The sequence below is a fragment of the Fundulus heteroclitus genome, chromosome 12 (genome assembly GCF_011125445.2).
Source record: "Fundulus heteroclitus isolate FHET01 chromosome 12, MU-UCD_Fhet_4.1, whole genome shotgun sequence".
Taxonomy (NCBI): Eukaryota; Metazoa; Chordata; class Actinopteri; order Cyprinodontiformes; family Fundulidae; genus Fundulus; species Fundulus heteroclitus.
Window position 1 is genome coordinate 34,245,920 of NC_046372.1, and position 15,529 is coordinate 34,261,448.

Below are 15,529 nucleotides of genomic sequence, written 5' to 3' on the forward strand. Positions count from 1 at the left end.
GGGGTTTGCAAAAGTATTCCTCCTCATTGGACATTGTCCCATTTTGGCACATTACAACCACAAACTTCAATGTATTTTGGGGGGCCTTAGACTGACTCAGTATGAGACGCTTAATAGTTTTTTGAAATCTTAATTCTTCTGTGTGTTATTCAAGCTTATTTCAGTTTTATTCTTTCTATTATTTGACTGTATGATTGTTTGTGTAACTGTGAAACTTTGGTCAACTCTGTTGTCTTTAAAGGTGCATAGCCACGTTATTTGACTTTTTTTATTTATACGTCAGTAGCTCACTCTGGTTGAATACAAAGTTTTTTTGAAAGATTATCACGTCCTGCTGGCATATTAGTTATTATTTTTGGCTTTTTCCGCTTTGTTTTTACTCAGTTTGTTAGTAAATATCGCCTTTCGTGTTTATTTTTAATAACAGAGGAAGTACAACACTGCGCATGACCAGCAGAGGATAAAACAAGTAACTGACTAATGGATATTAGTGTCTCCCATTGAAACAATGCAGAATGGTCCAAGATCCAGAGACAGAAAAAACACACCAAAAAAATAAAATTCCCGGAGGGGAAAGACTGGAATACCGCTGGGAATACAGTATGAACGTTGGTGTTCACTGAAGCGGACGCTAAAGCCACCGATCGCTCAGATGTAACTACAGAGTTGATTGACATGAGTATATTTTCTGATATAAGGCTCTTAAAGTTGCTGTAGATCAGTGTATTTAATTAATAACGGTAGGTCTTTGATTACGCCGAGCTGCCTCTTTACTGCGAGGCATTTCAGAGAGTCAGGCGTGGTCCGGCATAATTTAATACTGTTTTATTAATTAAGCAAACAAGCATTATGATAGTTCTGCGATACTGCTGGTAGATGCCGCTACATCTGTTTATATCTGGTCATCGCGCCTGGTGCTGGGGGTATTTTTATCCACAAAAAGGTCTATCAAAACATTATCAGGATGGAGGCTTGGTGTAAATAACTTTATTTTATCACGATCAAACAGTATTTGTACTTTTTTCATTAGAATATAACATGGCTATGTACCTTCAAGTGTGCTGTATAAATACATTTGACAGTGATAATGAATTTCTTCCTCCTCCTCCTCCACAAAGGCCATATTTTTGCAGTATTTGGCTAATATCTTCTGTTTCAACCAAGTTATTAATTGGGTAACTTCTAAACATAACTGCTTGCTAAGGAGTAAAAACAAATGCATGCCATAATTTCAGATTTTGTTTGTAGAAACATTTGGAAAACCAGGCGTCATTTTCTTTCTGGACTAATTTATGTTGGTCTTCCCTACAATCCCAGTGAAATAATATTGATACCTGTGGTTGTAATGAGACACAATTTAAAGAGATTGAAGGATTATAAATATATTTGCAAAGCGCTGTCCAGTGTTATAGTAACTATTAACAGTGGTTGCATTAAATGGGTAATGTACACAGTAAAAAAAAAACATTAAACATTAAATACTATTATTTAAATATAATTTTTCCCCACAGTGCCTCTTTGCAAAACTCACTTGTCATCAGCGGTACATGCCTTTGCTCCCTGACCAAGAGAGCCACCCACAGGTAAAAGATCCTCAGTGAAAAGGAGAGACTGAGTCTTAAGCAACAAGGCAGTCTTAAGAAAAAATAAAAAAAAATAAAAAAGTGTGACAAAACGTTAGCACTCAAGTTCCCTTTCATCACATTTTATAAAAGAACTCTTTAAGATTGGTCAAACTAACCTGGCTGGTATAAAGCACTAGCTGCACCAACTGGGGCATGAGGGCGTCGGCGAGAGTGAGGGTTTGCAAGGTGGGATGCATCAGAGAGGTGAGTAACACTGGTAAAAGGTGCCCAAGCATAGTTGCCTTGGTCACCTGCTCCAAACCCTTCAACCTGAACCGTAGAGAGGGGAACGATTACACAAAGAAAGATGTCAAATCCATAATAGTAAAGCCCTGTTTAACAGCCACTGTTCTTTCTCTTACACAGCACAACGTTGCCTCCGTATACAATATAATTAATTAATGACCGTTCACCGCACAAAAGAACAGTATTCAAAATAGCTCTTCTTGTGACAGTTTTTTCCAAGAGAAATTACCTCAAATAGGTATAGGCCAAAAAGACATCTCTATATAAAAGCACACTGAAAACGATGGAAATGAAAAGCTCACCTGGTCTCTCTGTCAGAAATGTCACTGTTGATCAGGGCTGTGGTCACCTGCTGCAGGGTCTCCAATACTTCATCACAACCCACCAGGATTTTGGTTGCCAGAGACAAGATGCTGCCCTGCAGCTCCTGAGGGCGACACAGAATAGGCCCAGACTTACGTAACACTGCCTCAATGTTTTTTCAACAATAACAAAACCCTAAATGAATGCCTTTCACACAATTCTACTGATTGCAATCACTCTATATTGGTATTTATTTCAATACTACATCAATTCCATCAACTCTTGATGAAATCGGCTGTTAAAGTAGAGGGAGTGCTAAAGGGAACCGCCCAACAAGACCTTTAATCAGCATCCATACTGTTTTTGTCTTCCACTGCATTACGTCATGACTTTGCTCCACAAAGACACACGAAGACTGAACAGTGGAAAGGGTAGTTAAAGGGGATGTTTACCTGTACCTTCATTGTTTCCCCTTGCAGGGAGCTATCACTGTCGTCACTTTCATCTGGACGGATAAGAATGGTGTTACTGAGGAGGTGGTTTTGAACAGCCATGAGGTAGCGCAAACAAGGTGAGACCACCTTAAAGAAAGAAGAGTAAAAACCATTGATAAGTCGTTAGACCGTCAACTTTAAAAAAGCATGTGATCCGTCCGCAGAGTTGACATTTAAGAGCTGCTGAACTAATTTTCATACTGGCACAGTGGAGAGCAGCTTCTGAAAGTCATCTCTGGCAACAGTCTGACATTTAGTAATGAGGAGGCAGGACTCCCGGACTACAATCTTGAGGACACAGTGCAGGAGCTCATCGTTTAGTCTGAAAAAAAAGAGGGATATTTAAAGCATTTACGACGAGCAGATATCTATAAGGATATTTTTTCCCTGAAAAGTGTTTTTTTTGCTGAGTAAGAACCACCAGTTACCTGTAGTGGTCATCATCTTCACTCCCAAATCTGTTCTTCTGTAGTTGTTCAGCCAAGTTGGTGAGAATTACATCACGAAGTTGAGACAGGCCACTGTTTCTTTCACCTGAGTATTCCACGTAAAACATGAGACTTAATACCACCATATCCCATTAGAAGCGCCACTTCATTTTATTTTCATATTTTTCTCCCAAAAAAAAAAAGTCACCTTCAGTTAGAACCAGTTTCAGTAGTTTGCTCAGTTCCGTCTCTCCCTGATACAAAATGTTCAGGCCTGAGCTAAATATACAGAGAACAAGTAGAAAGGTTAGAGAAAAACATGACTATCACCATTTAAAATTAACGAAAAAAGAGGAAACGTGTGGTCCTATGACATACCTGATGGCCAGGCACACTTCTCTCTGTATCTCTGTTCCTATCTGATCCACGGGAGCCATGAGCAGCTGCCACAGGAGCAGGCCCGATCGACGCACACTCTCTCTATCCTGCTCCGACTGGGGATTGAAGAACCTGAAAACCACCTGGGTAAGACAGCCAAACAAACGGGAAAACTCAAAAAAAAAAAACACCAAGAGATTGCGGTCATCTTAGCCATCCTGTCAAATAAGCGTTGAGCCATTTTTCTGCTTCACTTCACCCATCTGGGTCTGTGGCGTACCTGGAACACGACCAGGATGCAGCGGATAATGCAGGTATCTCCGTTGACCATGGCCTTTTCCATGATGTCGCAGATGCTGCTGAAGTGGCGGGCTTCAATGGGATGTTGTTTACCCAGCAGCGCTTCCAGGGGCAGGCTGTTGCTGCTGGCTGCCAGCAGGTTGAGCTGGTGGATACACATAGCACCTACATGGTGAAGTAGCTGGTTGATCACCTCCCCGGTGGCCACTGTTTCCTCTGTCAAAAAAATTTCTCGAGTGAACACGTGTCTGACCAAATGTCACAAAAATCGATGCGGCATTGGCAGTCATTGGGTCTACCTTTGGGTTCTTTGATGACATGGCTAACACCGAGCCTATGGCACACATGATGAAAGGCTTGGTTCCCAGGATTGCACCACTGATCTATGTAGTCACTGGAGCACGTCCAGATCAGGTTGTTCAACGCATCATAACACGCCCCTTTAGAATAAAGCATTATGAAGTAATGATGCGTTAATGCAACATTAATGGATTTCAGTGACTTTAAAAGCAAAGTGAATGGGACAGTTTGAACCCACCTAGCCCTGCTACCTGGGCTCCCCTGCCAAGAGAACTGCCTGGAGCATCAATGAGGTCAGCGCGGCTGCTGAACTGGCCATCGGCCAAATTAAAGACCAGGCTGGAGGCTAAAACTAAAAAGCAAAATGAACACCAAATATAATTTATGTCAGCTTCTGTTTTCAGTAACATCTTCAAACAGCAACAGAACTAAACGTTACAATATATGGCGATCTGGTATGAATCCTTATGACCACCTGCCCAACAGTCGCCTTGGTCCCCCTTTGTTGAGAGTTAGAGACTCTGCTAAAACACTGAAGGTCTGCTGTGCTATCAGGAAGCAAGATGTTAGCAGCAGATCCATTTTTTATTCTTATGCGCCCATTGTTGGTGCTTTGGGCAGGGAACAATGACCACATGAGCAACCTGAATGGTCTGAATTATATAGGATGGATACTAACCACACTGGACTGGAAACACACAACAAGAGTTGCAGTTTTGGAAATGCTCTCACCCAGTAGTCTAGCCTTCACTTCTAATATCAACTTTGAGGATAAAGTGTTGACTTGCTTTGTATTGTGTCTAACCAAATAATGTTTGACCATCAGTAATCGTTTAGTTATGCCTGATTAGTATTTGTGTTAATGGTTCAAATTAATAAAATTGAAAACAAATATATTCATTGAAAAAAAAAAAAAAAAAACTTAATTGGCGGTTTTTCTTCTTACTTTTAAGAGAAGACAGGCTGCTGGTGCCTCCGAACAGGGAACGAGTGGCAGAGCTGCCAGACACACCGGGAGGAGAAACGAGCATTACTAGGTAGGTGCCGCACACATACATGGGGGTCTTCCTCAGCGTCTTCAGCGGGAGGCCACAGCTAGTGTTTACAGCTGAAGAGGAATTGGAGGCCAGAGTGTCACAGGTAAAGAAGCAGAATCAAAAACTTAATTCATGCTGCATCCTGCGCCATTTACTGCAGCAGGTCTTTTCTGCCATTACCAGACTGTTCTTCTTTGACAGTGTTTGTGATTGCGGAGCCCGTGAGAGCGGCCAGCGTTGCGGAGTGGGAGGCCCGGAAGCGGGACATTCGACTCAGGAGAAGTTCATTCAAGCACTTGGAAGACTCGCCCTCTTTGCGAGTCAGAATCACCCTTTCTTGCAGGATGTCTGCAACACACAGCCCTGTCTGCGTCTGTGCCGTGGAGAAGACGAAGAAACACCAAGGTGAACACGAGAAAAAGCAACTCGCGGCTCAGAATATGCTGCAGGCATGCGGCCCTCACCGACAGGTGAAAGACATCCATGAAGACGGAGTGGCCTTTCTGAGTCTTCTCGTTGAGACTTGCTGGGGACCAGACCCAGTACAGGTAGGTTCCATCAGAGCAGAGATGCAGCGTGGTCATGCTGCTGCCCACAGGGAAGTGATGGGCTGGCATGGGCACAATCTGGCACACCTGAACATGAAACAACATCAGAATGCCATCAGACACATCTGGAGTTTTCACAGTAGTCGAGAGCTTGGTGGACATAAATAATACACCTAAACTGAACAAACCATGTATTTTTAACTTGCATATTCTTGCTATATAAGATAATGCTCCATTTTTATTACTGCTCTCCATCTTGAAAGTTCAGCGTTGTTTATTTCACATCAATTTCAAGTTTTTCTCACCGCAAAAACGAGGCAATAAAATCACAAGATGTGTGAGAATCATTTTGAAAGTTGCTGTGCCGTGGACTGACAGCAGACAGTACCTGGAGAGTGAAGGGGTCAACAACCTGGCACAGCTGATGAGGCTTGGCATCAAAGGAAGAGGGACGGTGGAGGAGACGACCACTGCTGAACACCACCCAGCCAGGCTCCAACTCTTCGTTCCGACAATACACAAAACCCCTGCACATGCAGAGCAGGACTGTGATTTCAAATGCTAATATTCCAGTAGGCTGACAGATCTCACATTAATACTTGTGTGCTAACAGAACCAAAAGGTTCAGTTATTAATATACATTTAGTTAACATTGGTCTTTTTCGTCTTTAGAATGCTTTTGCTTTGCAAGATCACATCTGGCGAAAACGAAGACTTTGGATGGCTTTACAGGATTTCAAAACTAAAAGCACCCTCCTCAGCTTCACCTTTCTCTGATATATTGTATTTGTTAAAAGTCATAGAACTATACAACATAGATGTTTGTTATGGTCAAACACTGTGAGCAGCAGAAGTAATCTCAAACTGTTACACTAATATTAACTAATGAGAGAATATAGATGAGCAACAAGAGCTTCATGGGACAACCATGGAGGATGGAGAATCTGGAAACATTGAAAGACTTCTAGAAGACTTTGACACAAGGCAAGAAAAGGTTTAATCTAGAAATTAGACCGAGAGGCTTACAGATAGTGACAAACCATTAGTTCCTATGAGAGTTTTAACAACTTTGTGTAAAATAAATAAAAACATACCCATCAAATGTTTTCGGATTAGTTGGACTGAAATAATGAAGAAGCATAAAAAATAAGAACCTTTCCTAATAGAAAAACAAATTTTTTCACACAGATAGGAAGGGATTTGGTTGCTGGATTTGACCGTTACGTTCTGTTGTCCATTGTAGGGACCCAAACCCTGTTTCTCATCAACTCTTTGCAAAAATTTAGCAGCTCTGCAGAATGAAAAGAGAGTGTATTTTCTCTTTACCATGAATGCACAGTGCATATTGTCCGTTTCTGGTTTTATTTTGTTTGCGCCACAAATCGGCCGCTTCTATCTTCATCTTTATCACTTCTCTGTCTGTTCTCCACATCCTTCAAACTTGAATGCATTTTTGTCACAGCAGCGAGTGACATTTAGGTCCTCCGTTTAAGTTTGTTTTCTATTCCTCCTTTTCGATGACTACGACTTCTACATTTATAGTCAGACGCAGTGAGTGATAATTTACTTTAACCTTTGGTGTTAGTGGGCTGTACAGTTAACAACAAATAAAAACTGGGCTGACTGGTGTCTCTGTGTTGGGCCCTGTAGCTTCACTGGCAGCCTGCCATCCTACCTCTCACCTAAAACTTGCTATGATGGGTCTCAAACACCCCCAAAAAGCGCTGATCAAAATCACACTGGTACAGAAAATCAACAAATATGGCATCAAACAACAAGTCTAAAATGTAGTTTATGTGTATTATTCAAGTGTGCAGCTAAAATGACTAATTTGATGCACACTACCGCTTTCATTTATAAGCACTAATTGAGACGAGCTATTGACTGCGTTCTTGGGAAAAGGTGTCAGTGAGCTGTCCGTCATGCTGTATCACACTGGTAACAGCTACAAGCAAAGAGTGAGCAGCATGAGTTGATAATGGTCAGCCCTGAAGCAAGACTGTAGCAATGATGTTCACTGCAACTATCCCCTACTGGGAAGTTTAAAGGAACAAGGTGGCCTTGCCTCGTTGTATCCTCTTTTATCATGATTTGTTTTCAAAGTTATCTTTTCTCAAATGAAATCAAGAAAGTGAACACTATAAAATGTATGAATTTGATTTTGCATTGCAGATAGTGGTCTATGGAACATCCAGGACATACCACGACCCCATCACTGCCTTCAGATGGATAAGTGAACCTATTGCTGTAGATGACAGAATGCACTGAGGCCTGAGAGTCACATTACCTCAGTGTCCCATGTAAACCAGAGCCAAGCTTGCTCAGTCCTCTCCCAGAAGAATTTGTGGTATAGAGATATAGACCATCGGTGGCTAGACAGCGCCCCAGGTCTGTGTCTGCAAGACAAGAGTAAACAATGGAAAGTAAAAGCAGTGTTATTGATCAAAAGATCTGTTAGCAAAACCAGCAAAGAAATATAATAGTATTCAACAGCAACTAACACTAATGGCATTTTAAAATGTAAGAACTGCAATTCTTCATGTCCGTTAAATCAGAATTCATTTAAAGTGAAAAACAAGTATTCAGATATTTATACCACAATTTCTTACATTTACCAATCCACACTTACTGATTTTACGCCTGACTGGTGGGTTATGTTTTTTATCCAAATCTGAATATGCACGATATTTAATTAGTAACAGGTCGGACTGACGGCAACACTCTCTGGAATAGAGTTTTCACTACAGGAAGACGATTTAGTGACCTATATTTTCTACAAAAGCATGTCAGCTGTTGATTCAGACTGGTAAACAGGGAAGGGGGTGTGAGCAGACAACAGGAAGACTTAACGTGTTCCAGCTAAATCTGTTTTAACCCTTTCTATCTGTCGTAAAATCATGCTAAATGAGGAAATGTTGGAAATCTCACAGCTCAGCACCTACTTAGTCTACAGGAAATACAGTGAAAACTGTGTGTACATCACACAAAAGACGCGTTAAAATGTCAACTCTGTCATCCTGTTGTCTTTGAAAAAAAAAAAAACTGTGAAATTCTGTTTAACTGAAAAACTGCGCGACAGGCTGCTCAGCTCCACACACAGTGATGCTACCCCGGATCCTAATGCAAAAAAAAAAAAAGGAGATGATCAATCACAGAAAGGCTTCGTAAGGCTCCGGTGGTTACAATAAATGAATGAATGTTTTCACAATTTAGCACGTCTGACAGTAAACAACAGCCATTTCCTCCCAAATATAGAGATGGAGTCAGCTCTCGCTTCTTTTCAGCAGATCTTGTGGCGTGGGGCATTTCTTTATTTGAGGAAAAAACTGACGTGAATGAGCTGTAGGCTATCTGGTAAGAGTAAAGGATATATACTACACAGATAACCTGTAGAATTTTATTGTTGATGTTTTTCCAGTAATAAAGACAAAGACTGCTCTGTGTCCTGGCCCCTTGTTTCATGAGATCATTGTTCAGTTTTGTAACATTTTGTAAAGACATTTACATTTTTTATTGATCCAGACAGAAAAAGAAAAATATACGTTTTGAATATATTTTTTTTATATTTAAAAGGATAGACGGGAATTAGCAACCATTGGTATCAGCAGATCAAAGCTTCAGATAATGGGGTGACCAGAAAATGACCACGAAGTAGTGTTTACCTTTACTTTCTGCTCCTCCCGTGGAGTTATCAGGAGTGGGCAGCATATCCTCAAAACCCCAAGACACACTGTGTTTGCCCCCCAAGAGGCAGGATGGGGAGCCCGGGCCTCCTTCAAGGAGCAGAAGTCTTGTGCAGGACAGGATATACAGCGGTTACATTTTTATTTTTTGGGATTTTTAGATCAACCAAGTGGGTTCTCCTACCTGTAAAGGACATCTGCCACAGGAAGATGGCCCAGATCGGTTTGTTTTTGCAGCAGATGAACCGTGTGAATGAAAGTCTTCAATGAGCCCCTACAAAGCAGTTTGCGAGATTACAAATCAGACCCCAGCATGAAACACAAGAGAAATAACATTGCAAAGCACTTGGAACTGTAAGAGAGTTAATGAGTAGGAGAGGTTTTTAATAACGGAGGAGATATCTACCAGAAGACAATGCAGTTATGATGTAAATTAAAATCCATTTCTTCTTGGTAGTTCTTGTGTTATCGAGAACTAAAAGCTTTTTTATTGTGACACGGATATTATTTTCCACAAGGAATCGCTTCAGCGCTGAATGAGCGACCCGCTTCATCATGCTGTGTACTAATAGATTACCACACAAGCCAAACTAAACCCAAGCGTGCAATCGTCACATTATTAGATTATCTATGTTTGTCCAGTCATAAATCAGAATCCTAAAAGATTCCCTCTGAAGGTGAAACAGAACGTACACACGAGTCAGAGTTCAACTGGTCCACAGGTCACATACAAACATGTCTCTTCCCAATAAAAGTGACCTTTTCCACATCTCGCAGTGCAAAAAGCTTATCATGCACATGGCAGTGCTGCCCACGTGTTTACCCCCCCTGAAGCAGCCCTATCAGAGGTCAGGAAGAGTAAAGCTGATTGTCCTTTGATTGGCTCCATCTCTGGGTAAATAAAGGGCCCATAGCTGGATGGTTCCACGCCACAAAAAGCAGACACTCCACAGCTCTGGACCTCGGCGGAGGTAAACAAACAGTGGAGCGTTCTGGTTGGGACGAGTTTATATGTGTGTTGTCACCACCAGAGTTTAGACACAAATGTGAACATAAACCAGCACAATCCGCTCTTTGGTATAAAATAAACACCACTTCAAACCACATTTACCTTTTTTTTCTCTTCTCTTTTTTATAGTTTAAGAAGCTAAAGCAATAAATCAACACATTTTAAGTGCTAATCAGTAGGATACAGAAGGCTTTCGTTATGAATGCTGGTTTGTACTTAAACTTAGACACGTTTAAGATTAATGGAAAATGGACTGAATCTCTAAAGCACTTCACACTAGAGCCACATTCACCCATTTCACCAACTAACGCGCACGCATTCATACACAGATCGGTGGGCATATCGACGTGTGACAGGAGGAAGCTGGAATTGGATCCACAACCTTCCAGTTGCAGGATGACTACTCTACCCACTGAGCCACAGTTGCCCCAATTTAATCATTCATCTTAGATTTTAAAAGCAAAGCAAAATGTATACATTGTGTGTTTTTTTTAAACTTTAACCAAGTTTAATCACTCATACAGCAGGGACCATGGAAGAGAACTGATCAGATTAGATCAAGTTAGGCGCTAATTTTAGCATGTAGGTTGCTAATAATAACTAACTTGGTGGAGAGCAACGTCAATGATAGGCTTCAGTTATTTAACATCTAAATGGCTTAATATTACTTAGTAATATGAAGCTGTGTTTATCAAATATACCTTCAGATTCTATTGCTCTCTGTTGACACACACTATCAGAGCGATAATAAGAAATGTGCCCTAAAAACCACAAAGACAGATGTTATTGCCTCACCTGGCGCAGGCGAGTGCCACAAGTGCAGCAGCGGCATTTTCCCGCTGTCTCTGTGTGTGAAGGATCTGGGAGCGAGCCGAAGGCTGGGGCTGAGCCTGGCCTGACCCCTGCGCACCATCTTCTAGCCAGGAGCACAGCAAGCCCTCCAGGCCGTTGAGACAGTCTGCAGGCTCCTTGCTGAGGCTGAGCGGCTGGCAGTCCCGGAGGCAGGCTAGCAGGACTTCTGCCGTCACGCCGCAGAGCGCCGGGTCGCTGCGGGTCTGGGACTGCAGCAGGGGGAAGACCAGCAGTAGGGCGACGCGGGAGGCGAAAGGAGCTTGCTCGGGTTGCTGGAGGAGGCCTTGCCTTTTGAGCAGGGCCAGGGTCTCCTCGTCAGCCCCTCCGCTTCCCTCGCGGTCCTGCTGCTCCTCCAGGGCCAGCTGCCGCTGCGCCGCCCACAGGCCGCGCAGCGCGTTGAGACGGTACTCCAGCAGACGGGCGTACGCATTGCTCTGATTCCCGCAGACAGCACGCAGACGCTCTGCGAGCTCCACGGGGTTCTTCGTCTCAAAAGTAAGAATCTGGAGAAGAGGATGAGAAGTAAGATGAGAGGGGGGGGGGGGGGAAAGACAAATAGCTTACACACCTACAGCAAAAAAAGGAGTAAAAACAGCAATTATAAGTGTCTGCACGTGTCCAGATTGTGTTTATTTTGGGTTGTTTAGTCCATCTCTGGCTTCATTTCCTGAGAATGAAGTTTGATATAAATATTTCACAAGACTTCAAGACTATATTACAGGTTTACCAGCGGTCAATATAGCCACTGTGGAATTAAGGGAAATATTTCCAAAATGTCAATAATGAATCTATTTAGTATACAGACAAAAGTGATGAATCATTTCTAGGAAATAAACTCTTGTAGCTACAGATCTTTGGGCTAATGGTCAGAGGAATCAAAGATCATTAGGTACAGCGGATCAAAAGTGAAACAATGTGCTTCATGTGCACTTAGGCAGCATTTCACATATTGATTACATTCTGCAGCCCACGAATCATAGGCCAGAGGAGAAAAAAAAATCCATTTATACCATTTAGCAGGCACAATTTGTATCGATCGAATTTCAGCATTGCTTCTTATGTTACAGTAACAGTCTTTAACTGGAGGATGGCCCCTTCTCCTCCCCGCTCTGCAAAACAGCGCTGCCACTCATTTTATGCGTCAGATAAAAATAGTCAGAATCACAACACCTACGAAAACGGAACTACATGACTAAGCCTTATGGATGGACAACACAGGAAGACAGGCAGGGAACGTCACAGTGGCCAAACCACATGTATTATCCCCCCTGCATTGATTTGTGTCATTATCTACCGGATAGCATTTTGAAATGTGCTCAAAATACGTTGAATTTTCAAAGACAACGGAGCAGCAACACAGTTTGCACGTGGACAGCTTTGCCATTTATTAAAAGGGCATGAAACGACTGCATCTGTGAGCTGATCGAATATCGTCCACACGCGCTGTAATTGGCTTTGATGGAAAAGCGATCCTGCGCCGCCACTACAACAATCCCCCGTATCCAATACATCCACCTCAAAGATGTCTAAATTGTGTTGAGACCGAGTAATGTGATGGAACAGATGTCACAACTATGTCTGCACGTTGTCGCAAGCCCTGGTTTTTCCCAAGGAGTGGCGCGGGTACCACTTTCTGCACTTTGGTCTTCCCTTGTTCCCAAAGTGACAACGACGAAAAACTGGCTGAGACTGACCGCTGATGAGCCCAAACAGCCGTCACACAACCGAGGTCTACGCTGTAGGAACGCTCGATGTGCTGAAGATTGTTTTTATGGCCGCTTTGAACATAATTTGAGCATTTTGAAATGAAGAAAAACAAATGATAATGATACTGAAGGGGGAAAAAAGGAATATGTTAATGTTATACAGAAGGCTATACATGCAAAGGGATACAGAGCTAAACAAGTTGTTCTGACGGAGGTTTGCTGGTTGTGTGTTTCCTAGTTAGTCGCCCTGAATTAAATATACAACTGTAAAGCATTAGTTACACGTTATGTTAATGGGTGGCTTAGTGTATGTCCACCTGCTGAGTTATCACGGGGTTAGAATGTGTGGATCTGGGTTTATTCAATACGGACGGCCTATTTTACGCTTGGTCATGAGTTGAATGTTGAACAGTGGAGGCACGTAAGAGAGCCAGCAAAAGCAGACGCCTGTTTTAATGAGAAAGTGGCATTCTGAAACATGGAGGCTGTAAGTGTACATTGTTCCTGCAGCTAGAAGTCTCTACAGTCATCTTTACAAAGCTAGATGAAAGTAACCCAGTGGTAACATCCGCTCTCTGTCCTCTTCTTTTCAGAAGAAAAGCAGGTTGTAAACATTTGATTAGATGCGAGGAAACCTATACATTGATCTACTCTCTAGATAGTTGAAACTAAGTCCAGTGGGTTTTAGGTTGGAAGATGAGAAATGGAAGACACCGGCAAAACAGATCCTATAATGAACAACACGTTTGTGAGCTGGGCACGGCTTTAAAACAAGCCTGTCATGTCTGAGCGGTTCACACACCTTTACAGGGGACACCGGTGACCACTTATTATTGTCTAACTTCGTGGGACAGAATAACACGTTCCTCTCTCGCGTGTGTTAAATCTGTGTGTTCAGGGTGTGCTGAACGTTACACAACGGGCGTTTGCAACTGCGGTAAGGCTTTTATTTTGAAAGCAGCCAGCAAACAGTTGGGCTCTGACAGCGAATCGATAACAAGCAGAGCAGAAAACTTGCAAACGTCGGTGCTTGCACCTGTGATCCACCGAGTCTGTGTTGCAGGCAGCAAACGTGTACATCTTTTTATTTTATTTTCTTACAGCATAATAAAACTAAAAGCCCCCCTGCCTGCCTGCGTGCGCACCTTCGCCGTGTGGCTCATGCTGCGAGAGTCCGGCGTTCACTTACCTCCTGCTCCGTGTCTCCCTGTTCCGACACCCCGATCTCACTGGGCAGCTCGGCCAGATCCGTGACCCGTATGAGTCCGTCATGGAGAAATATCGTCTCCTCCTTCACCGAAAGCCACTGGGACGAGTCCACGGCGCCGGAGCCCATCACTCTCTCCTCCGACAGTGATGCCGAAAGAGCCAAACATTAAAAATTCAGTGACAAGAGAGTCAGAAACGCCCCAGACAGAACCGCTCGCCGCCTACAACAACATTACTGCCCCAACCGTCGCAGTCTTATCTGACGCCGGGGACGTCTGATGGGGGGGCTGAGGGGAGGGAAACGAGGAGCACACGAGAGCCGGTGGGGGGGGGCAGCGAGCAACCAGCGGCGCTAGCTCCACTTCACGCTACATTACTGCCGAGCTAACAGCCGCTTTTGCCTGGTTGCCCTGATTAGCCGAGCTAGCTTACCGTAAGGTGCCGCTTTAACGTTACCGAGCACAGTGGGCGTGACACTCGCACTAAAATCCGCTACTGCGTCGCTGTTCGCGCGACAGTCCACTCAGGGCCCAGCCCGCATCTTTAGCGGTCCCGTTTCACGTTTAAAACGTCCTCGCGGGCGGCTCCGGTCTCGGCCAAGCCGCTGTGTCAGAGTCTGCAGGAGATAACGGGAGTCACCAGGCCATGTTTCCAAGGCCAACTGACGGCTCCCAGCATGCATCGCGCCCAGAAGAATAGCAGTCTAGCTGTCAAAAATTCATGAGCTCATTCATACGTACGGCTCAGAAGTGTGACACTTTTTATTGTTATTTTTTATTTATTTTTCCTGAATTGGGAAAGTATTTTATGATCAAATTGGAATATCAAAGAATTTTTTCAATTTGAGTAGACAAGTTCAACAACTGGTTATAAATCTTTTATCTTAACGATTTTCGATAATTTAACCTTACGATAATAAAACAATACGTAATGTTGACGTAATGTTGACCTAAGTCATAAACCAATGTTTTCTATTATATATATATATATATATATATATATATATATATATATATATATATATATATATATATATATATATATATATATATAAACAGAGCGAGAGAGAGGGAGAGCTTTATATTATATTTAGATATTTATTTACACACTTGGCACAATTGTTGTTGTTTTTTTTTTGTTTGTTTTTTTCGCCACTCAGGAAAATTACTAGTGTGTCCAGGCACCGAATACAGAGTTTTGAATACATTACTCAGTTGTGACTTTATTGTGATGTATTGAATTTTAAAACGAATGGCTATCAACATACGTGGACATTACTTTTCTCAGAAACTACAGTGTAAAAAGATGCCAGTATGATATCTGGTCTTTTTTTTTTTTTTTTTTGACACATGTGCAAATGCATACACATTCATTTGCACCAGCTTCTGGAAAACTCTGGCACAGCGCACCT

General features: G+C 42.6%; 1 protein-coding gene across 1 annotated transcript in view; it reads right to left on the minus strand.

Moving 5' to 3' along the window:
• Window positions 1-14,797, minus strand: part of LOC118564982 (probable E3 ubiquitin-protein ligase HECTD4) — a 45,684-nt gene extending 30,887 nt beyond the window's left edge. The window contains exons 1-20 of the mRNA XM_036144492.1: window positions 14,099-14,797; window positions 11,147-11,706; window positions 9,527-9,616; window positions 9,322-9,449; window positions 7,947-8,055; window positions 6,048-6,186; window positions 5,576-5,746; window positions 5,292-5,484; window positions 5,021-5,182; window positions 4,313-4,426; window positions 4,074-4,214; window positions 3,755-3,990; window positions 3,475-3,617; window positions 3,305-3,375; window positions 3,097-3,202; window positions 2,870-2,990; window positions 2,627-2,755; window positions 2,174-2,298; window positions 1,742-1,895; window positions 1,532-1,635 (exon numbers count right to left, since the gene is read on the minus strand). Coding sequence (XP_036000385.1) covers window positions 1,532-1,635; window positions 1,742-1,895; window positions 2,174-2,298; window positions 2,627-2,755; window positions 2,870-2,990; window positions 3,097-3,202; window positions 3,305-3,375; window positions 3,475-3,617; window positions 3,755-3,990; window positions 4,074-4,214; window positions 4,313-4,426; window positions 5,021-5,182; window positions 5,292-5,484; window positions 5,576-5,746; window positions 6,048-6,186; window positions 7,947-8,055; window positions 9,322-9,449; window positions 9,527-9,616; window positions 11,147-11,706; window positions 14,099-14,245 — 3,143 coding nt within the window. The 5' untranslated portion in view covers window positions 14,246-14,797. The remainder of the gene's footprint in view (window positions 1-1,531; window positions 1,636-1,741; window positions 1,896-2,173; window positions 2,299-2,626; window positions 2,756-2,869; window positions 2,991-3,096; window positions 3,203-3,304; window positions 3,376-3,474; window positions 3,618-3,754; window positions 3,991-4,073; window positions 4,215-4,312; window positions 4,427-5,020; window positions 5,183-5,291; window positions 5,485-5,575; window positions 5,747-6,047; window positions 6,187-7,946; window positions 8,056-9,321; window positions 9,450-9,526; window positions 9,617-11,146; window positions 11,707-14,098) is intronic.
• Window positions 14,798-15,529: the final 732 nt, after the last annotated feature.